We start from the raw sequence: 22,476 nt of genomic DNA, 5'->3' as shown, positions 1-22,476 counted from the left end.
TTAATATCTGGATATTATTAATTTAAGGCCATTATTTTACACTATTCATTATGTCTAATAATATGCATTTTTGTGTTGAATAAAACATTATGGAAATATAATCTTTTATTTATTTACATATTACAATGATCAATTAGTCTACAAATTCGAAGGATATTTTTGGTAAGGAAGATGATAGAGTGCAAATAAATTGCAAATGATAGATTAGCACCAAATCCAGCTACTCATGTACTTAATCTAAAAATAACGTAAAATTTACCTACATCACAAAATATTAGACCACTTGTTAATTTTTTGCTAATCTCTGTTTTAAAAACAATGCAGTTGCTACGCTGGACGCTGTTATGCGTTTGTGTATTCTTTAACAAAAAAATAAAATAAACTGTACGTACCGTATTGAGTTATGAATGCAAACATGTTCTTTAGATCATATTTTAGAACAAGACTGCATTCATAATTCAACAAAAATATCAACCAATGGATAATAATAATTATTATAGTGGCTAATAATACAACATGGTAAACAATTATTTAATATTAATTAAGTACCTACCTCAGTCTCAAGTCAAAACTTGACCTTAAAATATAAATGTTTATGTACCTACGTATAACAACAATTTCGAATCACTTAAATCACAAAATTATTTAATACGAATAATATCTATTATGCCTAAGCATATTTAAAATCTCAAAATTATTGTCAATAAAGATTAAAAACTGAAAAATTATTAAGTACATAATATTATTGCTACTCTTAATCAAAAACCAATCTACTTATATAAAATGCTACAACTTACTTTAAATTTAATAGGACTGTCCCTAAACTTTAAGCAAATGTGGTAAACGTTCTTGGTGAGACCTCTATAATTCGCTGTGGTAGACTTCTGTGGTCACTTTCAGTTCGTGCTCGTGGAAAGCGGCGCAGTCGGCAGGATATTTCGCCTGTAAATAAAGTAAGGGTTACTTAAACCTTTTTAAAAAAGGTTAGACGCGGAACCTAAATTTAAAAAAGAACTTGAGAGGTGTCACCCGAATGGAACGAAGTTATTTCTTATGTTCAAAAAAACCTGTGTACACTCAAAAAATTATTACTATATTATACACTCGAAAAATTATTAAAATAACGCCATCTACTGACGCCCAGGAATACTAGCAACGCGTCACTATTTATTAGAGGGATATTAGATTATCATATATATATTGGATCCGAGATCATTGAGTCAATTATATTGGATAATGTAAGGGCCAATTCACACCGGATCGGCAGCGGCCGGCAGCGGCGCGAAGAGCACTTTTAGTGTGAAATAATTTTAAACTTTATTTACATACTTATATCTACTAGTATCGCTTGAAAACTTCAAAAGTGCTCGTGGCGCCGCGGGCGGACGCGCGCGGTCGCGCGCGAGGTGCCGCGAGCACTTTCCGCCGACGGACGCGCGGTGCACAGTGGATCGAAAATCGAGTATCATAGACATAAGAACTTGAATTTCCAGATGTCATTTTTTTGGGCTGAAATATGGTCTCCTAGTTGTTATTAATGTTTCAAATATTGTAATGTAATTATTTTTCTAATTATATAAGTACTTGGATAATCTTGCTGAAATAACAAAAAACAAGCCATATTAAAAATGACGATGTCTTTTGACAAATCGAATTCTCTGAGATCTAGTAACCCTGACGTCAATACCTGTCAGCGTTAGCGCTCTCCATTGGCTATTGAAATCACATATGACGATAGGATCAATGAAATATGATAATGTAATACGCAGATATGATCAAATGATCATATATATTGGATCCTATATATGATCATAGAAATGATCCAATATAAATGATAATGTAATACCCCCCTTATAAAAACGCCATCTAGTTGACGCACTATCAACACATAATACTATCAACGCCCTCTGCCCCTACCATCCAGGTACTAATAAAAAGTTTCGTTACAACTTTTTCAGTCTAGCCCAAGGCGGAATGCGCGTTAACGAACTACGTTCCAATAAGTAAGTACCTAATGGGTACTTATGTGTTTAAAACTTTATTTAATCATTGGCCTAAACCTTGCAGATATTGTGTTTTTTATATTGCTATAAGTATAGTATGTTTTATTATGGTTTAGGTTAGGGTGTGTTCATGTGTTGTGAGTTGTGACTGGCGACGAATATGTTTTTCCAATATCCAAGTACCAAAAGAATCATTGCGCTTAGTGACGTCACATTATGCGAATCTATGAGTTTTCAAAAACACATTCCTTGCACTGCAGCTCCAGTGAAAACACACTCTCATTTCTGTGTGAATTGACCCTTAAGCTAAGGGGGCGTCCATTAATTACGAGACATTTTCACTAACCTCGCAGTTGACGTCACTCTGAACAGCATTGTACAGGTCCCAGAATCCCTTGCCGTCTTGGAAGCTGAGAGCTGCTGAAGCCACCAGGCTGCTCAGCTTGGTTAGACCTGCCTTGAAGCCTGGAAGACCTGGAAAAATGCTCATTCATCAAATTATGCTGAAACATTGAAATACTTATCCCTAATCGTTAAAAATGCTCACCATTTAATTGCGCGGTGCGCCCAATCGTTATTAAAATATCCTCAATCATTAAAATAAGCCTAATCATCTGAATATGGCCAATCGTTAAAATGTTATGGTCATCATTAAAATATTGCCAATCGTAAAAATATGGCCAATCAATAGTCATTATTCAATAACTTAATAATATGGCCAATCATTAAAATAATTATGGCCAATCATTAAAATATTATGCCCTATCATTAAAATATACCTAATCAAATTATAATATCAAAAGAAATTCTCCTTAATGCCATAATGTTAATAATGGAGGAAATGAGGCCTGTGCGGTTTCGGCAGTGGAACCGGTTGCCGCATAATATTTCAAGTAAATAATTGAGTAGGTTAAAATAGTAATAACAATATAAGAGAATAATATTTATTGAATGCAAACTTAAAATAAAACAATTAACATTAACACGATGGAGCACTGCTTATCTAAAATTTTCTCCATCTCCAACGATACAAGTTTCAAATTTCCATGAAGTTTAGGTGCTCTACCCAGTTACAAAATTGGAGGCAGGAGCCTTTCAACAGCTTTCAGTAATCAAATAATTAAAAAAAAAACGAAAACCTCTTTCATACTGTCAATGTAACAAAATATTGTTTTTTTAATATTCTTTTTTATTTTAGTATAAAAATATTACTATAAAATGTTATTATATCAAATAGTACATTTGATAACATTATAGGTAATGTAGGACCAAGGACATTAAGAGCACCTTCACATTACCTCACAAGCAGTGCGGCAGCAGTGCTGCAGCCGCACGGCTTCTATACAAAAACGACTCTCTTTTGTATAGAAGTCGCGCGGCTGCAGTGCTGCTGCTGCACTGCTTGTGACGTAATGTGAAGGCAGCCTTAAAAGTACGCAAAGTACTAAATAATACAAATCTTATTGAAAACGTAAAGTTAAGTATTCCGAGTTCTAATTAATCAACAATAATTATTATAGGTAGGTAATATTTTGTATGATATATTTATTTCTTGCTCAAGCATCGGTTAGCCCGTTTTAGGAGAAAATCATTTATATTAACCATCTTCTTTTCTTTTCTGATTGTGTCAAAAGCTTGAATTATGCGTTTTTTTAGCACATCAATGTCTGTTATTGTATCCCTTTTCCTATAAACTAAGCCCTTAACACGATTCCATACGTAGGTCTCTGCAGGAGTCAGGTCGCCTGAATACGGAGGCCACTCCACTGGTCCATTGCGACCAATCCACCGAACATCAAAGACCTTTTCAAGATAGCTTCGCACTCTTTTATCATTGTGACTCGGATTCCCATTGTGCTGCAGGAACATTTTGCTACGAGCAGCTAGGGGTATCTCTAATAGTATATCAGGCAGCTGCTCTTTAAGAAATTTAAGATAGGATGAAGCATCTTTTCCCTCCAAAAACACTGGGCCTAGCAACTGGTCCTCTATTATACCACACCAGACTTGAACGTAAAAATTTTCTCCACTCCTTTCTGGCAATTTTATAGGAAAGGTTAATTCATGTGGTCTGCACCAGTAGTGTAAGTTGTGAGGTTCTTCGTATCGCATGAATGTGCATTCGTCTGTCCAGAGAATGTTTCGTGGCTTCAGTATCAGCCACCGGCAGAAATCGTGACGCGCTTTCTTCTTGTTTTTCTCCACACCGCCTCCGCCTTTTTTTGGCATGTCTTCGGAATTTATAGCTTTTGCTTCTTTTGTTTAAATGTTTTTCCAACTCTTCGTGACCTCAAGTAAGATTCTTTCGCTGGGACTCTAACCGATTCGAAACTTGCAGAGAGGGAACTATATCCCTGTTACATGTAGGTACTTTAAGCTGTGTTTACCACAAGTTAACAAAGTTGCCACAAGTGTGAAAACAAAAAACGTTAATTTGTCTTATTATGTAAGTAAGAAATGATGTGGAAAATTTATTTTAAAATCAAGTTAAAAGTTCTTCTGAAGTAAATTGAATTAAACCACAGATTACTAGAATTAAACCGCGAGCGTTATGCGTAACAACATCAACATTCAACAATAATGTCGACTGTCAGCTGTCAAATGTGTCAAAGGTACATCTTTTACTTCTTTTTTTTTCATATGGCGCCCGGCTTTTTAACCATGGCTAGTGTCAAGTAAAATATGGCGGGAAAAAAATGTTCGTGAAAACCCGCGTGGGGTTTCAAGTTCGCGAACTTACTCGGCTCGCGTCGGTGATACACGAGAATCGCTCACACTGGATTACCATACCCCCAGGCTCGCGGCTCTTTGCTGACACATAGGTGAATAAGATCGTCGAGCCATAAGTTGCGCGTACTTACTCGCACGTCTGTCACCCCTTTGAATAATTTGCACGTCTTTTGACGCTTCACATAAATAATAAATTACAAGTTACAACCATAAAAGATCATTTTTACTTACGTCCATCCTTGTCGTGATGTCTGTTGACCACGCACATAAGGTGCTCCTGGCACTGCGGAGCGGCGAGCGCGTGTCGGTAAGCTCGGTGCACCCTCAACACTGGCTCGATCACCTCCAAGTTGAGTGTGTCAGTTAGCCGCTCAGCCAACGCATTGTAGTCCGACTTGGCTAATTTCTGGCTAGCCGTCTGAGCCATTTTCAGAGTTTGCTAAAAGATAGAGTTAGGTTATAATAATCGAAAATGAGTCGGATTCGCCTAGTGGTTATCAAGAGTAAATTGGCGCAAGTGGGCCTTATGGTTATAGCGTTTTAGAACACAATTTAAAAAGTAAAAACTTCAATATTAGGACATTATAGCTTTTTAAATTGTGTGTTCAAAAGTTGTGGTAAACACCTTGATATACTCAAACGCTGGTGAGATATACTCGGAGACGTCAGTATCCATATCCATGTACTTCTTCAGGGCGTAGTTGATGAGCTTGGTGATGGTCTGCTCTGGTCTCTTCATGTCGACGTGGACTGACTTCGGCAGACCCTGGCTGTCTAGGAAGGTGTTGGTGATGTACTCCGCTGATATCATGTATCTGGAAGATGGATGGATTGATGAAGCATACGTAACTAGAGACTGCATCTGCCGTACCTACTGTTTCTGCGTTAAAGAGTACCTAGCCGTGGTGTTTGTGGCTGTGCTTTTTATCAAAATCGATCTAGTTGTTTCGGATTTATTGCGACAAACGAATTATCCTCTTTTATTATAATAGTAAAACACAGATGACAGCCAGACAGACAGACAACTACGACAATATAAAACATATTAAGTATTGTTATAGCTTAAAAACTATGTCTTCACGCGGACTGTGAAGGGTCGGTGAAATTAAAAGGTTAAGATCTAAAATTATTGATGCTACTCAACAGAGCATAGATCCCTTTTCAGTACCTATTTCAGAAGGCAATATTATTTAAATCAAATAGTATTTAAAAACATGAGTAGATAAAGTGGGTAGCTAACAATTTCTTTCCTGTCTTTCTCTCTTTCTATAGTTTACTCTTCGTTCGTTGTTTATTTTATTTTGTCTATCTTTTCACCACCTTCTCTACTCTATCTTTCATATTTTGGTTAACTCTTCTCTACATCAGGGTGTGTTTCCGTGTATATATATGTGTATGTTTGTGCGATGGATGGACCCGTGGGTCCCTAATCCCCGGTTTGTGGTGCTCGGCCTTGGGATGCATGGCGAGCAGGTGGCTTACGTCGCAAGGGCACCAGGGCAGAATCTCCCTCTAAAGATCACAATATGGAGAAACGCAAATTGGAAAATACTCCCCGGGCGGGTACCAGTTCAACTGGAGAATCCCGCACTCCCGGTTCTCCGGGAGTCTGCCGCACGTATACGTGTGAGGGTAAGGGGCCATAGCAACGGCGAAAGATGGAGAGGGTGCGACAACGCACGAATGTCCGAAATCGGCGCACCTAACCGCGCCGGCGGCGGACGCAATTACGGACGAGGACGTGGATTTTACCGTCTACCAGCCTAACGGCGTAGAGCGGGTGAAAAGACTGGCTCAGAGAAAGAAGGAGCGGGGTTGTCCAATCCGGGACCTACCCAACCTGCCACCTGTGCTGCAGTACCGGGATGTTTTCGGGACGCAGCCCCGCGCTCCTACTCCTACCGGACGAGACGAAGAGGTCGGTATAGATTTGACGCGCTAAACTCGCGTCGTTCTGCGTGACGTGATGCGTGAATTCTCTTGTGGTGGCGGCACAAGGACGAGACCAATCCACCGGACGAGACAGTGAGGACTGGCCCGCGGACTCCGACTATACTGCCTCAGACATATCGATGGACTCTGAGGGCCTGCCCACAATACCGGACAGGACACGCCTGAGAAGGCGAAACTCTGATGAAGACATGGGGCCGCCCATCAGTAAAGGTGTGGTGCCCAAAGCGAAGAAGGGACGTGGCCGGCCACCAACCACCAAGCCCATTTAAACAAGGAGAAGAAGGAACGCCGGGCCGCATTCAGGGCGAAAGTCGAGGAGGTGGCCCGGGCGGCGCGGGAGGCACGAGAAGCAAGAGAGGCGTGAGTCTATCTTCGCGCAAGCCCTGCCCCGGCCCAGGACATGGAGCAGACCAGCGCCGGCTTAGCAGCCGACGTAGAGGGGGCCTTGGAGATGGTGACCATGGTCGCTACAAGGTCCTCGAATTTGAAAGGGACTTATCAGCGGGCCCTCAAGGAGGCGGTCGCGTCCATCAAGGGTCACCGAAATTAGGGGCCGCGGTCAGAACGAGGAGATGCGGGCACTGGAGGCGCAAAATGAACGCTTTCTGCGCCAGGTGAACGCGATGCGCCGGGAGCTAGAGGAGCTCCGCCGTCGCGTCAATGGGCCCGCAGCCGATGACCTGCAGAGGATGTTGTCGGAGGTCAAAGAAGAAGAGAAAGAAGCGGCCATCAATGGCCGCTCAGGAGGCGGCAAATGGGGGGCAGAAGACCAACGCCCCTCCTGCAGAGGCCTCGTGGACCACCGTTGGCCCACGCAGGCAGAAGAAGAAAGGGGCGGCTACTCCAGCTAAGGCCGCCCCCAAGAAGAAGGCCAAACTGCGTGCCCCCAACACCGCGGCAATCACCATCACCTTGAAGGAGAGAGCCGCGGCGCAGGGGGTCACGTACCTTGACGTGCTGAAGAAGGCAAAAGACGCGGTCCAAACCGGACTGCAGGTCCAATCGCTTCCGACTGGCCGAAACCGGCGCGCGCGTCATCACCATCCCTGGCGAGGGCGCCCAGGAGAAGGCAGATGCGGCCGCCCGGCGAAATGCGTAGAAATACGCATCGCCGGGCTGGACGACTCAGCCACGACGGCCGACGTATTGGAGGCCGTTGCAAGAGAAGGAGGATGCCCGACTACCTCCATCAGGTCGGGCCCAATAAAGAAAGGAAGGTGGGGCGATGCCTCGCTTTGGCTGAGCGTCCCCGTCGCGGCAGCCAAAAAGCTAGTCAGCTTAGGGCGGCTGCGAGTGGGCTGGGTCTCGGCGAAGGTGACACTGCTGGCCGCGAGGCCTAAGAAACAAGAATTAAAAAAAAAAAAAACCTCGTGTAGGGAGTCCCACATACCCCCGCCCCTTCCCCCGAGGGGGCGGGGGATACGTAACGTATTTTCCCTCCTCAAAAAAAAAAAAAAGGGTAGGTAACTAACAATTTGAAAACTGTCGCTTTTGTTTCTGAAACAGATGAAGGCTTTAAGACCAGGAAAATTATTTGAAATAAAAAAAAATGTGGATTCTATATATTATTATGGCTAGATGATGAAGTAAGTACGGTCCGTTACAATGTTTGTTCAAATTATATGGACAAAAAATGAGTACAGTACTGCCAAATTAATAATGCGCATGCAAATCTTCGCTAATAATAATTGTCGTAATCACGAAAACACCCGAATCTATGAAACGTAAGAGCCCCAAACAATGACTTGCAATTTGCACCTTGTTCAAAGAAAATAGAAGTAAATATCATATTAGAGCCGGTGGCAGTCCGCTGTCGCTAGTACGTCAATAAGTGCTATAACCACAGACATATTGTGGCTTTAACTCACCGGGAAGCCATCGCGGCGTTACCATGGTAACGTCCAAGCAACGTCACTCTACGTCGCTGCAAAGCGCTGTTTTGTTTAAAACAGCGGTTGCGGCGACGTCTTTTTTCTTCATGCTAATAGCTTCTTAATCATTCATTTTTACAAAAAAAAACTAATATTTTAATATTTTACATAGTAGAAACCCATAAAAATGTTGATTGAAAAATATGCTTTATAAATGGCGCCGAAAACACTGTCCGCCATAGTGTGACGTCATACGTTTTGTATTTTAAACTCTCTTTATTGAACATTTTTTTATGTGCTAAATGTATGAGTCTAAAAGTGCCCAAAAATTATAAAAGAATTAAATAAGAAATTAGAAATCATTTGTAATGTTGAAAACTTTTGGAGAAAAGTTTTGGCCATTTCATTTCCCGTCTACAATAAATGGAGATAATTTACAAAACTGATGTTTTATTTGAATTATTCAAGAAAATATATTTTACAAATCTTTCTAGGCTTATCTTATTATTTATGTACAAATAAACTTACATTTCACAAGCGCGATAAATAAAAGATATTAAATTACGAGTATGATGACGTCGCATCCAAATCGGAAGTACCACAAAAGCGTTTTCGCCAGTACAAATCCTATTTTCATAAAATCATATTTTCAATTCGACTTTATTTATCAATCATAAGTTTTTATTTGATGATAAGGGTAAAATATAGTTTCCTAGGCCAAGTTCTACTAGAAATATGCATTTGTTCAATGAAATTGAACATAGGTCAAGTAGCCTATTATGACCGTTGCCGAAAAATTACGAAAATTTCTATGCGCATTATTACTTTGGGACAGAGTTGGGCAAAAACTAATTAGATTAACAATTACACAATTACAAATACTTTGTAGTTGTTAATCTGATTACGAAATAATCAGATTGCTGAAGTAATTGTGCACTTGAAGTTGTGGCGGTACCCACAATTCGCCTAACATTCCTGCATCGCGCTATCGAAGTTTCGTAGAACGGCAAGATATATACAACGTCTGAAATGACGTCAGTGGGCTTCGGCCTGACCAAGCATGCTATCTCGCTCGGTCGGAAGATCTTCCTTTTCGGCCGCCACGAACAACGTTAAAAAGTTAACCAGTAGTTGAGAATGTAGTTAGAATAAATTTTAATCTAATTACATTATAATCAGATTACTGCGTAATTCAAATACATGGAATTACTTTTTTTTTATAGTGATTATTCCTAGCCAAAGACTTCTTTTTTATTATGGCGGTCTCAGTGAGTTGCCAATGTGAAATCATGAAATGTCAGAGCGATTTTGTGTTGACTTTGCAGTTTGCTCTTGGATGTACCTATCTAAGGTCAAATTCCGTACTACATCCAATTAAATTATAAAAGTACTAAATATGTAAAAAATTGGACACCCAGACACTTATTATTCATTATAATAATTTTTTATAATAGATTTTTAAAGAAATATTCGATATTTAATTATTATTGAAAAAAAATTTGTTGCAATTTGACTACCTACCGCAAATAAGTTTTTTTTCAGACACAAGATGATTCTGTAGATATTCATGGTTTATCTCAACAGTAAACCATAACTTGAATTTGAGACTTTTAGATTTCAAAAGTGTTAGTGCCCTAGCGAGATAAGCCCTTTCAAATAATTTCCCACATTTTTTTCACATGCTCCTATTAGTCTTAGCATGATAAAATATAGCCTACTTATAGCCTTCCTAAATGAATAGGCTATCTAACACTGAAAGAATTTTTCAAATCGGACCGGTAGTTCCTGAGATTAGCGCGTTCAAGTTAGCCCTTTCAAATAATTTTCCCCGTTTATTTCCACATTTTCCTCTATTTCTTCGCTCCTATTAGTGTTAGCGTGATAAAATAAAACCTATAACCTTCCTCGATAAATTGAAAGAATCATAAAAATCCGTAACGTACTTACTTAGTTTAAAAGATTGGGAACAAAGGGACATGAGGGAAAAAAACGACTTTGTTTAATAATATTATCACGTGAAACAAGCCTATAGGCTTCGTTTCTGAATATTCTGTGAATTGAAAAAAGTAGGGGCTGTAATTTTTCTAACTTTAAAATCTCTTCGAACTGTACAACTTCTATGGCGTATGACACGTCACACGGCTAACGTGTCTGAAAGTTTTTAAAAAATGTGAGCCGCAATTAATCGGTTAATGTCCTTTTTCAGGACTCAAAGTACCTATATACAGTCTGTCAAGAAAGTGAAGAAATTAAAAAGTGGCAACATCCTTTTTTCTTAGATTGATTTGAAAGAGATGACACTACGATGTTGCCACTTTTTAATTTCTTCACTTTCTTGACAGACTGTACCTCTATAGTTTATACCAAAATTCAGAAAAATCGGTAACAAACAGACAGAATAACAAACAGACACACTTTCGCATTTATAATGTAAGTTATAAGTACCTACGGATAATAATCATCAGTAAGGAATAAGGATGCTAAGTATAAACTATAAAGTCGCCATTTCTTTTGTCCGACGATAAATTTATTAAAGTTTTCTGAATGTATTCTTTGCTGTGGTCGCTCATGCCCTGATGTTTAAAAAAAAACTCCTGACACTGTAAAAATCATAGACTTAATATAATATACTGTTTCTAGGTTTATGGTAAAAATATTAGTAGAGTAATTAGTCGAAACCAAAGTATTCAATTACAAAAGTAATTAATTTCAAATTAATTAGAATTATTTGAAATTGGATTACTTACGAATCGATTGCTTGGTGTGATTCTATATTTAAATTTTAAAGTAATTGAACTACAATTTAGTTAGAATAAAATGTATTCTAATTAGTTTGCAATTAGATTGATAATTAGATTAACCAGTATTTTAATTATGCCCAACTCTGCTTTGGGATCACTGTACTTATTGCTTTTACTTTGTAAAATTTTAGTTACCAACTTTATCCACTCAATATGCTTTCATTTAAATCACTTCAGTTCATGCCATTGAATCAAAAAAGGGTGAGCGTCTAACAAGATATTCATTTCAATTAAAAATATTTCTCATAAAACCTTTTTAATTAAAGACGTTGGACTTTTGAAAGTCATAATTCAATGATTTATTAGAGGGATGTTTTAACGAGAACTTGGTCTAATGGCTCATAAAATCACATTCATAATATTATTCGCAATATTGGATGATAATTAAGGTAGGGATTTTGATTTAAAGATTAAGCAGTGATAGTAGGGGAGGGGAAGGTGCTAATTTTTGTAGTCACTCGAGCGTCATGGAGACCTAGTAGGTTTTTTACATAAAAGGTATAACTGATAAAAAAATAATAAGAGCGTTTTTTATTTTAGCGGTGGGTTCAGAAACTGCAGCCATTTTAAAGTTTTTAAAAAGAAAATATATCCAGAAAATTACTTATTTAGGTTAATTATAAATATATTTTAGACAACAAGGACTAAATCATTTAGTTTAGTGCAAAATAAAATATCTGCGAAGTTTAGTTAGGAAAATATGAGGCTTTATTTTTTTATATTATAAAATGTCCCTACAGGCTTATCTAACCTTTGAATCGTCAGTGCTTTATATGGAAGCTTTTTTGAGGTATACTAAATATCCCCTATCTTAATCTGACAGATCCGATGACATTTCAATATTTTAAAAAAATTAAGCCACCATGTGAGAAATCTGATTTCTGTACCATGATAACTAGACACATGTCAGAAGTTTATACAAGCTTAATCTGACACGCTCGACCTACTCCCGAAATCCTTCTTCCCCTCCCCAACTATGATTATAATCCTATTTTTACAAACCGCAACAGACCAACCAAAACTGCTAAATGGAGACGCGATAGCGATAGTCATGAAAAAAAAATCGTTATTCGTTTTCAATAAGATGAAAGTTTTTAATATAAAAGAAATTTTATACGTGGGAGAGCCATGCTTCGGCACGAATGGGCCGGCTCGACCGGAGAAATACCACGTTCTCACAGAAAATCGGCGTGAAACAGCGCTAGCGCTGTGTTTCGCCGAGTGAGTGAGTTTACCGGAGGCCCAATCCCCTACCCTATTCCCTTCCCTACCCTCCCCTATTCCCTTTCCTTCCCATCCCTATCCTCCCCTATTAAGTATCCTATTCCCTCTTAAAAGGCCGGCAACGCACCTGCAGCTCTTCTGATGCTGCGAGTGTCCATGGGCGACGAAAGTTGCTTTCCATCAGGTGACCCGTTTGCTCGTTTGCCCCCATATTTCATAAAAAAAAAACAAAACTTATTATCGTTAACTCAGACTCAAGTAACTTTGCTTAATTTTCTTTTAACTTACCTCTTATATACTTCAGGCTTCGCTATATGGACGACCATGTCAGTCAGATATTTCGCTACAGCCTTAATCCAGTGCCTTCTGAACGAATGGTTCTCGAAACTTTTAAACATCATCTCAAAGCTGATGCTCCCATCAGGTGCTGTGAAGGCTTTAGTGGCTTTCTTCAGTCCAGACTTCTCCCAGATCGTCTTACCCAGCTCGGAATTAATGAAGAGGTCCCAATATAGATGCGCCTTCTCCAGAAATGGCGGAAGGAAGGAGGCATGGTCTTTGTGAGAATCAGATCGTTTCTGGGCCTCGTTCTCCGATAGAGAGTTGAGAGTATTCATGATCATCGACATTACTCCACCAGCATTCTGGTTGCTTAGCAGCCCAGAGGCTAAATTCATGATGCCGTCCAGATTGAGGTCTTCCGAGCTCCGTTTCTGCCGTTGGGGCTGGTCTCCCATTTGAGCGAACATCGACATCATTGTACCAATCATGGATGGGTCAATGTTGCCGTTCTGACCTCCTAGTAAGCTGCCCAGACCTGTAATAATAATAAATTAGACCAGAACACTTACCAGCCAATCTGGTTGCATCATAAAGTTATATACCTAGCGGGATAGAGCAACAATCTCAAGCTGTCGAACGTAACCGATGTTGGTTTTCATCTGTGTGAAAAATATGTGTACGTATACACTTACACAAGCATGACTGAACATGAATTCTATGAGATTAAATTGTCAACGTGCGGCACGTGCCGACTGGACGTCAAAAAAAGAGTGCTGCTGTCATGTATCACACGTCTCATTTTACCACGCAGTGTTACTGATAGTGACATCTCGCTTGCTCGGGCCTTGTTTCTCTATTCCGCTAGGTATATTAACTTTATGGGTTGCATACTTGAACGTATAAAACTTCCCCAGCGGAATTTGAGCCTACGTCCTTCCTATTATTAGGCGATTTCAGCACTAAGCCACCGGGTCTCGATGTAGTAAAAGTTGATCCCAGTTACTTTTATAGCCGGATCAAACTTAATTACAATTTAGGAGGGTATGGTTTGGGAATTAACCTGATTTGAAACATTCTGGGAGAAATTAAGGTTTTTTGCGTTATTAACGGCTATATTAAACACTACTTAAATTAAGAGACATATAAGTATGTAACTTAAATGTCTTTTAATTTCCTCTTCAACATGCTCACTTTGCTCAGAAAAAATACATTTTGCCTTCCGCATACAAGGTAGTAAGATGGAAATTCTCATCATTATTCTCTGAGGTATCTTTTAATTCGCGCCAAAAAATTGTTTCCTAATTCTCAATTTTTTTAAACTTAGAACTGTGTGACATCGTACCTGACAGCAAATCGCCAGCGTTATTCTTCTGTCCAAACAGAGCTCCAAGGTTCTTGGCATTGTCTCCCTGCATTAGGTTCCCCACTATGCTCCCTAAAGCCCCCAAGCCATTGTCCTCCCCATTCCCCATATTCTGGAGTAGGGATGAAGTGAGGTCAAGGAAGGGATTGTCTTCGTTGGTGTAGCCTCCACCGATGGAGAGGACCACGAGAAGTAATGGTAATATCGCCATCATTGATTCTGGAAAAAATAGAAATAGTTCAGAACATACTTTGCACACGTCATATTATTATCACGACACGCGTTCATTTTTCTTGGGTAGGTTCCGAAATACAACCCAATATACAGGCTATATGACTTCACAAAACTTAAGAGCCCATATGACCCTAACTTGACTACATACATTAACCTAGATCTCAAAATCTGTAAGGGCTAGAAAACTGATTTTTTGACACAAGTAACTTCAGTTCATAAAGATTAACGGCCGTTCCCAATATTTGATCTATCTCTGGTTTTGCCCTACTAGAGATAGTAATAGCTCACAATTGACATAAAATATATGTCTCTAATGTCTAATGTGAGCTATTCCTATCTCTAGTAGGGCCAAACCAGAGATAGATCAAATATTAGGAACCGCCGTAAATGCTCAAGACGAAAACACGATTACTCAAAAAATGCTCGATAGTTTCTTTTTTACAAAAAACCTTGTTTTAGACACATTTTTGCTTGGATCTTCGAAGTTTGCTGTCTTTTCTTTAATAATTTTTAATATCTAAAAAGGTATTGATAAAACCTAAATTTGCTCAAAACACTTTTTTCATAATCATTATAGTTCGTCTTTTATTCAAGTAAAACTAACTCGGCGATGATTCCGCGCCGTCCTTTTTCACCTGGCATATGAAAGACGGGCGTGAGTGTGAAGAGAGAAGGACGATGTTTGATTTTTAGAGTCAGGTGAGCTCTTAAGAGTCGGCGCTATACCAGTAAAATAGTAGTAACTATTAGGGTACTTCAAAGTATGCCTGAAATATTTAGAACTAGATGACGCCCGCGACTCCGTTGCGCCAAAATTCGTTTATCGCGCAGGAACCGTACATTTTTTCTGGATAAAAACTATCCGATGTCCTTTTCTGGGACTCAAAGTATCTCCTGGATGCTCAGCAAAATCCTGTCCATGTCCATGCCAAATTTCAGTAAAATCCAAAATCAAAATCCAAAACCGATTTTGCTGAAATTTGGCATGAGCTTAAAGAGATAACAGACTGACAGACTACAGACAGACAGACAGATGGACAGACAGAGACACGTTCACATTTATATAATATTAGTATGAACTGTACTCTTTAGAGTTACTCAGACTCTGACCTATACAAAGAAAATAGGTTGTTCTTAAAAACGCCGCGTCCTGCTCTAACAACGTCGTTTCACGTTTGTTAGAGCAGGACGCGGCATTCTCGTTCGATTGTTTGATTCTTAAAACGGTTTCGTGGTACATGCCCTGACTGAACATTGCTGCTCCAGTAGCCCTAGCATGGCCACCAGTAGAAATGCGAAAGTATAGACAAACTGTGGACATAAACTAAACGTGCCGTTCCGTTTAAAGGTTGCCGGTAAAGATTACCGCGGCCTATAATATATGCCATAGAGTAGGATATTATTTAAATTTTTAGGACTATAGTCTGTCATAAAGTGGCATTTTAATTAAATTTTTGGGAACGAAAAAAGATCGGAACGCTACCTTAAGTTTATCTCCACAGTTTGTCCATACTTCGCATTTCTACTGGCGGCCGTGCTAGGGCTACAGGAAACACTCTGCCGGCCCTTCTATGAAAACGATGATGATTACAATTGAAATTCTCGTATTTGTCAATGTAAGCTACAATCACACGCCGCCCCAGGGCGCAATCACAAAGGGCGCTATTTCTTTACTCTTTTTGATAAGTTTACGTGTAACGTCACATTCCTTTGCGAATCTTACAAAATAAATAAAACGTTTGAACCTGTTTGGACGGATTATTTTTGGGTTCTGTACCTAAAAAATAAGTTCCAAAGTCCGAAAACTCGTCTGGCTGGGGTTTGTCGTGAACGTGTATGTCTGTGAGTCGACTGAGAGAGAGGAAAGTATGAAAGCAGAAATACCGATCTAATATGCGACTAAGTGAAGCGTACTCCATGTTTTATTCAACGACATTAACACAATAATCCGTACGAAAATAAGTGCGAATGTCTGTCTTTTCGTTTTTCATAAAATTTCGCGAATTTTGTGATCCTAAAAATAATATAACAAAAATGATGTCCCACGAGATTTACATGGAATACATAATATCCGTCCATTATAATGCGAAAGTGTGTTTGACGTTCTGTCGGTCTGTTGCCTCTGCCAAACCTCTGAACTGATTTTGCTGAAATTTGGTATGAAGATACATTGAGTCCCGGGAAAGGACATAGGATACTTTTCATCCCGGAAAAATGTACGGTTCCCGCGTGATAAACGAATTCGTGAGTGTAGAAAAATTTGCGGCGTTTTTCTACAGTCGCAAATCACATTCCATGCAATAAAAATTATAATTTTGTTATTTTCTCGATTTCATTTTTATGGAGCAAGATAAAGATCAAATCAGCAACCGTAACTTTTCATACTTTTTGTGTAATGTGTTGACAACATAAAGTTAATATACCTAGCGGAATAGAGAAACAAAGGCCTGAGCAAGAGAGATGTCACTATCAGCACTGCGTGGTAAAAAGAGACGTGTGATACATGACATCAGCACTCTTTTTTTGACGTCCAGTCGGCACGTGCCGCACGTTGACAATTTAATCTCATGGAATTCATGTTCAATCATGCTTGTGTAAGTGTATACGTACACATATTTTTCACACAGATGAAAACCAATTTTGGTTACATTTGACAGCTCGAGATTGTTGCTCTATTCCGCTAGGTATATTGACTTTATGGTTGACAATCGTCACACTGACATGGTTACGCTTCAAATCGTCAGCAAAAACATTTTGTACTATCAGAAAAATTGCTTCATAGGCAGATTGCGGACCTATATTATTTGGTTGGTTTACACAGGGTGTAACATAACTAAGTGATAATACTTTAGGGTGTGTACGTGTTCCTTATAGAGAGTTCACTGTGAAAGTAGCAGCGCTGAAAGACCAAATTTTTTTTCACTTTTGTATGGACAAGTGCCCGAGTCGAGCGTCACGAGTTTAACCATACAAAAGTGAAAAAAAAAGGTCTTTCAGCGCTGCTACTTTCACAGGGATCTCTCTACAAGAAACACGTACACACCCTAAAGTATTATCACTTAGTTACCTACGTATAAAAACAACGTAAGCCGGAATGCGGATTCCTCTTCCCGGAACTACACGGGACAAAATATCTCCATTCGAAAGTTTCAGCAAAAATGGTACAACGGTTTGGGGTAATATTGGTAAGAATAAACCAAGTATTCAATCTATAAACAACCATATTCTATACTAATAAATATTACTGCCGTACTCAGAGATGTATAGTGATCAATTTAGGTTGGGATGCACCAGAGGCGTGGTTATAGTTAAAGTTAAATATGGCGTCCAAACACCCCATATTCTCATACGACATCTGTCAATTTTTCCGGTTATAGTTAAGGTTAAAGTTAGTTGGTGCAACCCAGTCTTAATGAAGAGTTTGACAGATAATGTAAATGTATGGGGCTTATGTCAAAATCTTCCAGTAATTTCGTCTCTGAGTGCGCTACCACAATAGACATAACGACCAGTAGTTCGACTGCAAAGAAACGGACAGGTTTCAATATCTGTCAAATTCGTCGGGTTTCACTAGGATCATGAACGGAATGTGCCTCGCGCTGACTGATATAATTTATTTTTAAATATTTAAAATAAAGATTACAAAATTGGATTCTGACAATTTTCATCGCATGTGCCAAAACACAAACAACAATACTACCAAAGAGGGACACGTCCAGCGAATATGTCATAGTTTTAAATTCGTAGGTAACAAGTTAACAACCCTAGCGACGATTTTCGTCATAATACGTCAAATTTAAAAATTTCAACATCAGTTCTAAGTCGGCATACTCTATTTAATAATTCTGTCTACTCTGGCGCTACTAAGCACTCAGGTATTCAGAACCATTTGGCATTCCTCAGCATATTACCATTATTACAATACAATGACCTAATAGTTTTCCTAGAACATTAACTAAAGACAAAAACGATAAGTATTTAACAAAAATTAAGTTGTTATCAGGTAAGGAATATTTTAAATCATTGTAAAACTATTTTAATCCCTACCTCAAAAAAAAAAAAAACAAAAAAAAAAAAAAAACAAAGTGAAAAGCGAATAAGCTTGATTTGTCGTATGTCCTTTAACCTTTTGTACGATGCTTCCTAAGTCCCAAAAGATGAACCGATTTTGATATATTTACATAATTTTTTTGTCAGTAAGCTACGTGGTCAATAGCGTTTTTAATGATAAATGCTTACTAATACTGTAAAAAGACACACTAATAAATTGTGTGTTTGTCTGTTACTCGCAAACTGTTGTCCGCCAATACACTGAACTCATTAGAAATAGAGGAAAATGTGGAAAAAACGGGATGAAATTATTTGAAAGGGCTTATTTGAACGCGCTAATCTCAGGAACTACTGGTCCGATTTGAAAAATTCTTTCAGTGTTAGATAGTCCATTTATCGAGGTAGGTATAGAACATCTTGTAATTAATATTATTTAACTTTGTACTAACACAATTTAATAACTAGGTTAGTTAGTCATTCATGATACATTTATTGTGAATTTGTATATTTATTGGTTAGCTACCGTTACGCTGTTCGCAATTGTTTAAGTACGGTACTAAAGTCATTACCAGCATTAAAAGTAGGTTAAAAGTAAGCAAAAAATTTGGGTGAGTGTTGTTTTTGATAACTTTTTGTTTTAGTTCCAATTTAATGGATGAGATTTATAGAAAGTTTTCGCTGCGTATTACAATTTTTTCATCCACATCATTCGTATTTATTCATCATCATTATTATCTGTAAAGTTCATCATAACGAGACGTCTTGATTTTAGTCTAAACGACTGATGGAAACTCTGAATAGCTTTGTCCACACTGTGCCTTTTTCTGTTCGTCAAGGGCATGCGTTATAGCACAGTTAACAGCGAACGTGAGGCATGTCCGCGACGCATGCCCTCTGACCGTATCCAAAACTTCAAAAATGACAATATTGGCGTTGCGTTCCTTGACATTGAATGCGCCAATATGAAAGTTGATGACGAAAATTGAAGATGAAAGTGCACAATGTGGACATAGCTAATGTAACGTCTTATTAGAGTACCAATATAAAACTAAAATTATTATTAAATAATTTAGATGTCGAGTTGTTCACCGCAGTAGGAGAAACATCAATTCATCATCATACAGGGTGTAAAAAAACAAAATGATTATTATTAAGGGCGCGTATATGAATGTCCCGTATAGTTTACTGTAAAAGAAGAGGTCTTAAGACGCTCCCCCTATGGAGATACCGTAATTTACCGTTTGTAGAGCTTTATTAACTCATAATTTAAAAGCTACAACATTATAATAAAAATACAGCAATAATCTTCAGTATATGAACATTCCTTTCATGGTTATAAATTTCCCTTTTTTTGTTTTTTTTACTCATGATATCAGCTTCCAAAGTCATACCAATTTATTTAAAATCAAGCATACATTCAGTATCTGCCTAATATTTACAAATTACGGTTATTTGTAAACACACGCCAATAGATCGATAATTTCATTAACTACATACTGGACGTTTGAATGTTTTTAGGTCAATTTTTAACTAAGATCTAAGGTAAGTAGGATTTTGGCGCGATCTCGGCAACGCGGCAAATGTATGGTCAAGGTCGTTTGCTCGGGGGATGGCCTCAAAGAAAAACTTTTTAAAATTTTGTATGGGGAAATCTAAAGCAATGGGGCACGTGCCCATACAAATAACAAAAAAATTTGCTCTTTCGGCACTGCTAATTTCACTGTAAACTATTTAAGTGAAACATATACATCCTAAAGTATCATCACTTTGTTTTGCACCTTGTATAAAAACTGCTACAGAATGTCAACGAAAACTATGTCAAATATTTGAATGACTCATATCGATACTATGAATGCATCAGTCACATATAACCGTTATGCAAAATGTACGAGGTTTGGTAGGTGGAATGTGTTGACATAGTTTAGTTAATAGGATTTTTTTGTAAATTGTAGTTACAAAGATATTAAGGTCTCTAAGAACACTTGCTATACTATAAAGATCGACAGTGTTTAAATAGGCGTTTTAGTTGTATGTACGTAGTTTTGTCTATGTCCGATACGGGATACCCTGGAAAAGTAGCTTGAATTGCAAAACAGTGTTGCTCTAATATAAATAGAGGTACACTGTGTTTTTTTATTTCAATTTTTATCGTAATTACCCCTTTTCTAATAATATTAATAGGGTAAGCACTAAGCCGTAAGTGTAATAAAATAAAAATGGTAAAATGTTTTTAGTAACTTTTCTAGTAATTAGGTACTTTTAGGTATTTATTGCTAGAAAAGTTAAGATACTTCGGTAACTGATACCACACAGCTTTGAAATAATAAGTTTTAAAATAGTAAGTCCTATGCTAAATCTTTTTCTTTTCTATTTACGTGTTATTTTTAAGCTTCTTGAGTTACACATAATAATATTATTATCTTACCTTAATTTTCCTTTCTGATTTACAGTTGCAATCCCATTGAACGTGTCAACTTATGCACCGTTACTCAGAGCACTAAAATGTGAAATAAAAAAACAATGACTGTCAAGGACAGGTATTTATTTTTTAAATTAGTTTCGTTCGAATTTCAATTATTTTAAAAATCGATTTATTTTCGCGGCGAATCTGTGACGTGCCTACGCGGCAACATAAACATAAAGTATTGTCATCTCACTCCAAGGCAGTGCTGCCAGCATTCAGACATATTTTATGCCGAAATAGCTTAGAAAATAGTAACTTTTATTCGTAAATTGAGTTTTGTATCATTTACAGTTAAAAGCCGATCTATTTAATATTTTTTATGTATGCTTTAATAAGCAATTGAATTTTATATACTTAAGTATACTTTTTTATTATTCGTAAAAAATGATTTCCGACCGAAAACAAACGAAATAATTAAATTAAAATGATTTAAGATCCACGTGTTCATTTTTCCCCTAAATATCGTGAAAAACCTCCAAACTGGCAACATTGCCAAGGTAATACGTGTACTGCGCCTACGGTTTCTTGACGAAAAGTACCGTTTCATCGTCTGTCTCTTTCTCTCGCCCGTTAACCGCGTGAGTGTGAAAGAGAAAGCTGTAGTACCTGTTATTTTATGACGTCCACAGTCATTGACCGAAGGATTTTTAAACGTTTTATTTACATTAACGGTTACAAGTCCTTTAACCTGTTCAAAAGTGGACAGATGAAAACGGAAAATTACTCCATAGTTAAATTACAATCCTAACTAACTTGTAACTTACTTTACAACGAGGCTTCAAAGGTGAAGTAAAAAAATAATACTTTCTTGAAATCGTAATAAATAAAAGTCGTAGCCGTGCCGCCGTATATCAATGACCGCTATAACGGACCAAAGCACCTCCAATCTCTATACTTACCAAATTTCAGCAAAATCGGTTCAGTGGTTTCGGCGTGAAGAGGTAACAGACAGTCGACAGACAGACAGGTCACTCACTTTCGCATTTATAATATTAGTATGGATTGGTACTGCTAATATAATAATATATTATTCTGTGGTATGGATGAGTGTAGGCCACTTCATTTTTGCCGCCCCATGTACGAAAACTACTGCCCCCCTAGGACGATGCGCCTTTAGGCCGCGGCCTATATTGCCTACGCGGCCTTTTTATAAATGCAGGGTTGCGGACACTAAACATTTTTTGATGTAGTCGGGTTATTGTTTTTTTTAACTTATCGCTTACTTGTTTAGCATAATAATGTTACTAGCTATTTGACCGAGCTTCGCTCGGTATTCGATAAAACACGAATAAAATGACATTTTTAACCGACTTCAAAAAAACGAGGAGGTTATATATTCGGCTGTGGATATTTTTTTTCTAAAAATGATTCCTAGCTAGATCGATTTATCGCCCCCGTAACCCCCTATATAATAATAATAATAATAAAAATTCTTTATTTGCACATTAAAAACATAGCAATAATATCTATAATAATAATATCTATGGACTTTTGACATCAA

At 37.9% G+C, this 22,476-nt stretch overlaps 1 protein-coding gene across 1 annotated transcript; it reads right to left on the bottom strand.

Moving 5' to 3' along the window:
- Positions 1-785: 785 nt before the first annotated feature.
- On the bottom strand, positions 786-21,074 carry LOC121737663. Its single transcript, XM_042129327.1, has 7 exons — positions 20,937-21,074; positions 14,207-14,446; positions 12,871-13,399; positions 5,359-5,548; positions 4,965-5,172; positions 2,350-2,477; positions 786-942 (listed from the first exon to the last, which is right to left on the bottom strand). Exons 2-7 carry the CDS (start codon positions 14,439-14,441, stop codon positions 862-864), a joined length of 1,371 nt encoding a protein of 456 aa, XP_041985261.1. The 5' UTR covers positions 14,442-14,446; positions 20,937-21,074; the 3' UTR covers positions 786-861.
- Between the last annotated feature and the right edge of the window lie 1,402 nt (positions 21,075-22,476).

This window comes from Aricia agestis, chromosome 21 (genome assembly GCF_905147365.1).
Source record: "Aricia agestis chromosome 21, ilAriAges1.1, whole genome shotgun sequence".
In the NCBI taxonomy this organism is placed as follows: domain Eukaryota; kingdom Metazoa; phylum Arthropoda; class Insecta; order Lepidoptera; family Lycaenidae; genus Aricia; species Aricia agestis.
The sequence above is the reverse complement of the archived record's forward strand: the minus strand, read 5'-3'. Positions and strand labels throughout refer to the sequence as shown.

Bases quoted from the DNA above. Each gene is read 5' to 3' on its own strand.
- LOC121737663 (XM_042129327.1), bottom strand. From the start codon at position 14,441: ATGATGGCGATATTACCATTACTTCTCGTGGTCCTCTCCATCGGTGGA. The intron at 5,549-12,870 runs GTAAGTTAAAAG...TCCATCTTCCAG, and splicing joins AAGCCTGAAGTATATAAGAG to ATACATGATATCAGCGGAGT. The intron at 2,478-4,964 runs GTAAGTAAAAAT...GCATTTTTCCAG, and splicing joins ACATCACGACAAGGATGGAC to GTCTTCCAGGCTTCAAGGCA.